Below are 9,061 nucleotides of genomic sequence, written 5' to 3'. Positions count from 1 at the left end.
TGTTGTCTTTTGGTTCTTTTCAGGATGAAACTGCTTCAGCAGAGGATGGGATCTTTGAATCAGTCTATGCGAATCTGTGATAAATCACTGTAACCTAGTCAGTCTGTTTCTATTGTAAAATATTTAGAATATCTTATTAACCTTTCGGTCTGTTGTCATTGTATGTACTACATTGTTATCTCTGCTTTTATACTGTGAAGTGAAATGTGTAATTTCATACCTGTGGTTTCAAGGTGCCAGTTGCTAATAAATTACATCAACTCTTTGTCTGTCTTGGATTGATTACACCATCTTCATATTGACAATCGGGGGTGGCGAGGAATCCTTTAATGCCGTCTATCCATTGTTTGATATGACATGGCAAGCGAAGTTTCACAGTCCCGCCTCCAGTGTGCAAAGAAAGAAATTGTCCAATAGAATGGGAAGGTTTAGTATGACATGTCTGCACGTTTTTTGTGTTGTCATTAATCATGGCAGCCGAAGGAGACTTCCTGACGCGCTATCGAGCAGTGTCAAATAAACTGAAAAAGTAAGGCCTTTCTTCTTCGTATCGGGTTAACAGTTAATGCTTTCGTTCGCTAAACATGAGCTAAAATTGTAAATATATATTTCACTCCAGAAACACGAGAAATTGTCTAATAACTAGCTCGCTGGTTAGGCTAGTAGGAGAGCTAACCTAGCAGTAGCATCGATATAATGAGTTATAGCATAACATGAAGCATAACTAAGATTTTATAAGCAATAATTAAAAAAAATATATAGGGGGAATGTTGGCATACCAAATAAAGCCGTTTTAGCCACAAAGCAGCCGCGTATCGGCCTAGTTTTACGCAGAGTTGCGTTTGTTTTTAACCTGCCATGCTAGCTAGTTAGCTTTGATGTTCGATTAGAATGCTTTACCATACACTGAATTGACAGCATCGTTTTAATGATGGCTATTAAATGACAGTTTAAAGCGGATTAATTAAGCAAATTACCGTGTTCTCTTTCGTTGAAGGCGATTCCTTCGGAAACCCAATGTCGCTGAAGCCAGCGAGCAATTTGGTAAGTGACAGCAACATTTTCAAGACAGACAAAGCACAGCCTTCATCATCTGCAGATGGGGTATTTCTCAACTGCTTTCGTTCATCGGTGGAAACGTTTAATGAACTATTTTATTTTGATTGTTGCACATTTTCGTAGCAGGGACCTTCAAGTTATTTCAAGTTATTTCGAGAATGTTTACTTTGCGCCTATCCCATAGAATTTCCATTCATCATTTCTACTCTGGTTTCCTTTCCAGGTCAGCTAGCCAAAGAGTTGAAACAGCAGGACTGTCTTCAGTATGCAGCGTTCTGTAACCTGGCTATGGCTCGGTAAGTTACCCTTTGACCACCAAGTAATTTACAGTTACACACATAACTGCAGCAACTGGGTTTCTGTGTATGCTTACACACTTTGCTAACCTGCTAATCAAGAGCATTTCTATCATCCATGGGACCCTACCCTGGTCTCGGTGATGGCACAGTCTTCTCTTTGCTTTCTAGCAAGGGTGTATGGGGATAATTGTTTCACATAGAAAGCAAAAGTGTTTTCCTGTAGATGTTTGCCCTCACACGGAAAACATTTTGCATGCATATTTCATGTCCCAGTCTATGCAGTGCATGCTTTTTATCTCCTTTCAAATACACACACATGCAGTTACATATGTACATTTGTCCATATGTATATACATGTACACACACACTTACATGCATGCATGCATCTGTGAATGCGAAAACACGCACACACGCAGACACACACACACACACACACACTCTCTCTCTCAATCACTGGGAGGATCTCGCATGTGCATCCTCTCTCTGCGCTGCTTCCTTGCCAATCGCTGCCATTAACCGCAACTCCTGATTTCTGAAGACCCATACTTACCAGAGGTGAGGTGCCTTGCATTCAACCACCGCCTTTGTGTAGGTGCGAGCAGACCCTGTTCAATGCTCCGGGAGAGGCCCTGGCGCTGACCGACGCCGCCCGCCTCTTCCTGCTCTCCGAGCGGGAGAACAGGGCACTCCAGGCCCCAGGCTTCGACGAGCACCTGCAGGCCGCACTCAACTGCTACAGCTTTGCCATAAAGGTACCAAATACAGCGTCCGTTCTGTATTACCTGATTGTCTGAAACATTTGAGGTAATATTACGCTTTTTTTTGGGCGGAGGGGGGTATTGTCAGGATGATGCCAGTTGATTTTGCTGGAAGGGGTGGCTGAGTATGGTTGATTTAGTTCACATAACCAAAAATAGCAATGCAAGCAACAATAACATGCCTAATTTATTCTGAAATTGTAGAGCGCTCTCATTACTGGTGTGACTATGAAGCACTCTTAAACTCTAAGTTTTCTCTCGTTAGGTTTGCTGACTTGAGACTTTTGAGAACGTGAGGGATGTTTGGTGATGCCTGGTGTGATGTTTTTTTTTTTTTTTAAATCTCCTGTCCTGTAGGTGTACATCGAGATGAACCAGCCGGTCATGGCCGCTAGTTTGTGTCTGGAGTTGGGTAATGCTCTCAAGGTAACAATTCAGCGATGCACTGTACCATATAGGTTTTCTGTAGAGGAACTTAGAAACAGTAGAATGGACATTCCGATTCACAACAACGCTCTTATCTGTCTGAAACCCGGCAGTAAATGAATGAATGGATGGATGGATGGATGGATGGATGGATGGATGGATGGATGGATGGAGGGCCAAGTGGAACAGTCTCTATATAGTTTTTAGTAGAGGAGCTGGAAGCGGATGTTCTTTTTGTAAATTATACATGGAAAGTTATATTCATTCATCAGTGTGTTCATCAATTCCCACTTCTATTCACTGTCCTACATCCCTATGCACCCACCCACCCATACTCACGCAAAATGTTCTCAAATCCGTCCTCTCCCACACACACACACACACACACTCACTCACTCACTCACTCACTCACTATTCGCCCCTCAGGAGATGAACCGACCAGGCGAGGCGATAGTCCACTTCCAGCGAGCGGCAGAGCTGCAGACACAGATGCCCATTGAGTCCCTGCTGTCACAGTGGGAGATGTCCGCCTGCAAGATCCTCACTCGTAAGTACCGGTGGTCACAAATACACAATATAGATACATTTATTCACCAGGATGGCAGACTGGCGAAGGTCTTCAAGGGATTTTACACTGTTGGACAACAGATTTCACATTACTATTTGGTGAAGACTATTATGGCACCCAATCAGAGGACAAAATAAAAGAGGCTTGGCCTCTGTAAACTTTCTTGGGACAGACAAGAGACATAAGCGTGCCATGGTTTGTCGTCCCATTTCCGTGGTGTCCAAGTAAAAGGGGTCTGTGAATAGGATGTGACTTGGGTGTGTCTTTAATGAAACGATTATTTATCCCTCAGTGTAATTTCATAAACTAATACACTTGTATGTATATGTGCGGTATTATTTTGATTGACAGGTGACTATGATGGCGCGCTGGCCGTGCTGTCGGAGATGCAGCTCACCTGTCAGGAGAGGGGACTACTCCTGCCCGGCACAAACACCCCCGTCGGTACGGCTCAAATGATCTCACCCGCAACCACCCCAGCCCAAAAACTATCCACAAAGGACCTGTACAGCACTTTTCACACCCACAAGTGTTACGTTATATCCACGTAACAATTGGGATGGCCATGACTGATCTGATATGACTGACTGAGCAAGTTATGACTGTCCTGAGTGCAGTGTCTTGGATCTGTCTGACGACGACCTCAACCAGAACCATTCAAACGCTTGTCTATTAGTGGCTTCACACAAATCTCTCATAGTTCCTGTCTAGCTAAAGACATACCAATGTCTGCTGTAGATAAAATGTTTACGTAGTAGTTCCTATCTAGCTGGAGACGCGCAGATGTCTGCTGTAGAGATAGCGTAGTCATTCATAGTCATTCCTGTCTAGTTCTTGTCTAGCTGGAGACACACAGACCTCTACCTTAGAGGAAGTCGGTGTGTAGCAGAGATCTGTCTTATCTGGCTGATTGCTCTACTGATGCTCACTTCCCCGAACGCAGAGGAGTCATGGTGATGTAGCTTTTGATGTAGGCAGTTCATGCCCCCAGGGCCAACACACATTTTGTTTTTGTCACAGGTCTGAAACCTCGGAAAGGGCAAACATATTGTAAAAAGAAAAATATCTTCACAGACACTTTTAACTCAAGTGAATTCATATTTATCTCTTAAGCTTAATGAGAATTTAAAATAACTGAATTAAATAGTGATTGATGATGTTTTACTGCTAGTGTGTTAAAGGCTTATTTGTGTTTCTCAGGGGCGTTTATGGACCTCATGGCCAAGTGTGAGATCTCCAGGGTGCTCCTGCTCATGCTATTAGAGGTGGGTCTTCCTCAACACAAACAAACAAACAAACAAACCAAATAAATAAATAGCTTCAACAAACTACTTCTCAGAATAGCAGTAACGTAAATGGAGTTTGTATGGCCATTTAATCATCAAACGTATCCTTTATTGACCTTGTCTGATTGATCAGCCGGTTCCCACATTGTGTCATAGTACAGCTGTAGAATATCCACTGCACACTCTCCATTATACATGCTATGATTGTAATGGGTCCTCCATTGGAAGTGACTGCACATAAGCGATTATGATGATGATGATGATTATGGTGGTGATGATGCCAAAAATATGAATAATCTCTGTCTTCTGATTGGCTCTCCTCAGCCCCCGCCTCAGAAGTTGCTTCCTGAGCACGCCCAGACGCTAGAGAGGTACGCCTGGGAGTCCTTCGACTCGCACAGCCAAGGTGAGCCCACCTTTGTGTCCAATGGGGAGGGAGGGAGGGAGTTCAGTGTGGACTTGAGTCGGGGAGATGATAGTCTTGTGGGGCCTTAACATGACTGGTACTACGTGACAAGAGTCTGAAGACAACTTGTGCCTGAAAGAACCTGGGTCCTAAATTGTGGCATTGCTTTATTTACATTTGGAAAGGTTTTAAGTCGGAACTGGGTTGCCTCAAGTGGGGCCAAAGAAACTAGTTCTGAGTTGTCTCAAATGTTGCTTAGGGGCTCCTCTGCTTCAGATGGGGGGTGTCGCTGAGGTTTTATGAAATTGTGAGGGTTATCAAAATCATGAGGTCTGGGAGGAGTTAAGTCGGGGGGGGATGATAGTCTTGAAGAGCCTGATGTGGTCTGGGCACTGCGCTATGGTTCAGCGCAAACACAAGACAGGATGGGAACAGACTGCAGTGAACAGTAAGGGCAGCAGAAACATGGCTGGTGATCCCCTGCCCTCCCTCCAGGACCTGTGATCTTCAACAGACAGGAAACAGGACCTGTGCACTTCAACAGACAGGAAACAGGACCTGCGCTCTTCAACAGACAGGAAATAGGCAGGGAAAATCATTACAGCCTGGATACAACCTTTTTCAAATCCTCACCCCTGCAGCAGATGCTACAGAACCCGTATACAGAACTGCCAGACACAAGAGCAGGTTCCTTCCTCACCCTCGTAAATACCTGACCAATATCATCTGCTATGCCAGAGCTACTCTTGTTTCTTCAGATAGTCACTTGCACTTTACGTGTGTTGTTTGTCTTTTATATGATCTGTATATTGCTGGTATATTGTCTGTAAAAAATATGTACATTATCTGTATATTATCTGTATTGCTTGAACGTCACCAACTGCTAAAACCAAATTCTTTGTGTGTGTCTGTGTGTGGTGCGTGCGTTTCTGTGTGCGTGTGTGCGTGCGTCCGTGCATGTAAACATACTTGCCCAGTAAATCTGATTGAAATCTGAGCTCACAGTCTGGAGATGACAGGTTGAAATAGTGGGCCAGAAGATGCTCTGTCACAGAGGGAGTGTGTGGGGGATTATGAGGGTTTTATTATGTTAAGAGTGGCCTAACCAGGAGAAATGATGGGAAGGTTGTGTTGGCATGTGAGGGTGATGATCGCAGTTTGCCCTTTTCTCCATTCACTTCTTCTGAGCGTGACGGTTACACTTCAGATGACCGTGAATGTCGGCAGTGGCATCGCAGTCCTACAGGGCCGTTTGTTTGTGAAGCGTTTCCTCCCGGGGAGAGATGTTTTTTTTCCCTGACATTTACCAACGGCTTAGTTCTCCAGGTCAGAAAAAAACACAAATGGCTGCCACAGCTTTTGACTTAATCGTCTCTTGTTGGTCTGTGTCTCTCCTCAGTGACCTTCCTCGCAGAGAACATCTTCCTGCTTCTTCAGTCTGTTGTGGTAAGTGCCCAGGTTACTGTTGCCGTGGCACCATTATGATGTGCATGCATGTGAAACGTGAAGGCATGCTCGATTATCCAAAGTGGCTTCCATTTTCACGTCCAGTGAACCACAACACATTTTAAAAGACATGAGGTCTGAATTGCATTTGGATGTTTTGAAGTGTTTCTATTTTTTTCGTGTGCTGTGTTTACCATTTAGCTATTTCTCCCTAACAAAGCTAGGTACTAAGAATTAATGACTGAATGAATGGATGGATGGATGGATGGATGGATGGATGGATATATGAATGAATGAATGAATGAATTAATTAATGGATGGATGGATGAATGGATGGATGGATGAATGGATGGATGGATGGATGGATGGATGGATATATGAATGAATGGATGGACATATGAATGAATGGATGGATGGATGGATGGATGGATATATGAATGAATGGATGGACATATGAATGAATGGATGGATATATGAATGAATGGATGGATGGATGGATGGATATATGAATGAATGGATGGATGGATGGATGAATAAATGAATGAATGAATCTGCTATCGATTTTTTTGTGTCAGTCTTGACTATTAGAACTGGCTTCAACACTTGTTAGCCTGTTGGTCTTCACAGCACTTTTAGTTCTGGGTGCCTTTGCACTCGTATCTGATGCTTTAGGGAACTGGAGTATTTAGTGTTGACGTAAAGTTCTTCACCCAGCAAATTATATTCAGTCTCATTTGTAAGTTGCTTTAGGGGCTGAATAAATCACGTAAATTTGAGAGTAAAAGCTTCTACCGACATGCATAAATGTAAATTTTAAGGTAAGAGCTTCTGCCAGATTAATGGATGTAATCGTAAAAGCATTTCCAAAACGGACAAATGTAAATGTGAAAGCCTTTTCAAAATGAATAAATGTAGGTTGAACTGAGAGTGAGTTTGTGAGTTTTTGTGTTTTTAGATGGCCTGTCAAGAGAAAGACACAGAGTCCCTCAAATCTCTGCAGATTGAGTTGTGGTACGTCTCCCAAATTCATATTCATGACTCATATTTGTTGCTTTGTGCCCTTTTTTTTTCTTCGTTTGTTTAGTTCTCATGATAATGTTAACTGTGATTTTTGTTTTATGTATTTAGTTCTCTTTGACTAGTGAGGCATTCTCCCTTCTCAACATCTGTTTCTTTTCTCTTTTTTCCTTCAAATTTGAATAATTAATTTCTTCTTAATTTGTCATTTACCTCATCTCCCCTTACTCACCCCTTTCTTGTGTCTGGTCTCCTCTATTCCCTCGTTTCTGTCTTTGTCCCCTTTTCTTTTGTGAATCCCCTTTCTCTTTCTCTCTTTCTCTTTTCTCCCTCGCAGGCCTCTTCTCTCAGCTGAAGAGAATCACCTTCTCCATTTGGTGGTGCAGGAGAGAATCACCCCCTCTGGCCAGGGCATTTAGTTTAACCCATTTCAGCTGCACCCCCACCCCAGTCCCCCTACAAAATCATGGTCAATGGAACATTCCACCCTCTCTGCCTGGTGCAGATAGAAAACTTAAATTTCTTTTTGTTTCTGGAATGTCCATTAAAGAAAAAATTCTAAGTTCATTATGGATGCAACTTCAACACGCATTCCTTGTTTGTCAGTCAAAGCTGAAATGTCATCTGTGGTTCGATCATGTGTTTTTGCACAAGATGGCCGCCCTGGATGATTTTGTCTGTTTATAGTGGAGGCCCACCATCTTGAGAGCTCCTGCACAAGTGTTCATTTACGTCCTAAAGCGCAGCCTGCTGTCACTGAGCTGTGAGGCTGCAGAGATTATCTATTTATTTGATGTTTGATTTCTGAAGTATATGATTATATAAATGTAAGATGTAAATATAAAAGCAAATAAACAGAAAACAAATCATTACTGCCAAGTCTTGTTTTATTTGTTGGTTTATTGAGTTGAGACTGAAATCCATTATGAATCCACACATTCTGTGTGACAGAGGTAATGAAACATTTCTTCACTAGTTTTGCGTCCAACCTTGGACTACACAAGTCCCCTACTGCAGGACAGAAACTCGGCAGAATAGTACATCACTTAACTGCAGGTGGGGAATCTAGATTTGTGCTATCCAAAGTGGTTCTGGAAAGCCACCAGGGGAGAGCGTTTTCCTTATACACTATCTACATTATGTCAGGGGGGGTAGATTTGATAACCTTACATTAACCAAAAAGTTAAAATCCCAGATGATGGAACTTTTTGGCTAATGGTAATGCTGAACTAGAATTGGCAAACTCTTTGATGTATAATCATCTACTCAACTCAAGCATTTCACTTGGAGCTCATCTCAGACGCCAGTTAAAGCTTCCTCCATTACACAAAAGCATAGCCCACCTGTCTTTTGATATAATCCCCAAAAAGTGTACCTTTTGATGTATGATCTTTCAGAGCAGCAAGACCTTCTAATCACATGATTGATCATTGATCAGCTCAGGGACAGATACACACTCCATTTGGATGACACCCTGAACCTGCTTTATAAACATCTCATCCAGCAGCGGTATTATTGATATATTTCAAAAAATAACAGCAAAAATGTTTGTAAACAAAGTATTTATGATATAAAATTGCAAAATGAAAATAATTAACAGTGACACAATGATTCTGGTCCTCTTAATGCTGACACACCTAGCATTTACACTGCACTGGTGAATGTGAACTTGTGGGAAGAGCACAAATTTGACTTCAATTTGGCAAGTTGACTTCACCTGAACAAAGCTCTGAGCTAGTACACGTAACGTAAGGTCCGCTTTACATTTACATAATGACAACGTGTGTGCATATATA

General features: G+C 42.4%; 1 protein-coding gene across 1 annotated transcript; it reads left to right on the top strand.

The window, feature by feature from the left end:
* Window positions 1-470: 470 nt before the first annotated feature.
* On the top strand, window positions 471-8,111 carry f8a (coagulation factor VIII associated; the record flags this gene model as incomplete). The annotated part of the gene is made up of 12 exons (XM_080832351.1): window positions 471-529; window positions 998-1,044; window positions 1,283-1,355; window positions 1,951-2,110; window positions 2,474-2,542; window positions 2,969-3,089; window positions 3,462-3,554; window positions 4,311-4,375; window positions 4,721-4,802; window positions 6,202-6,248; window positions 7,204-7,259; window positions 7,603-8,111. 12 exons carry the CDS (start codon window positions 471-473, stop codon window positions 7,682-7,684), a joined length of 954 nt encoding a protein of 317 aa, XP_080688477.1. The 3' UTR covers window positions 7,685-8,111.
* Window positions 8,112-9,061: the final 950 nt, after the last annotated feature.

Source organism: Sprattus sprattus (assembly GCF_963457725.1).
Source record: "Sprattus sprattus genome assembly, chromosome: 1".
Lineage (NCBI taxonomy): Eukaryota > Metazoa > Chordata > Actinopteri > Clupeiformes > Clupeidae > Sprattus > Sprattus sprattus.
Note: the sequence above shows the minus strand (reverse complement) of the source record. Positions and strands in the feature narration are given on the sequence as shown.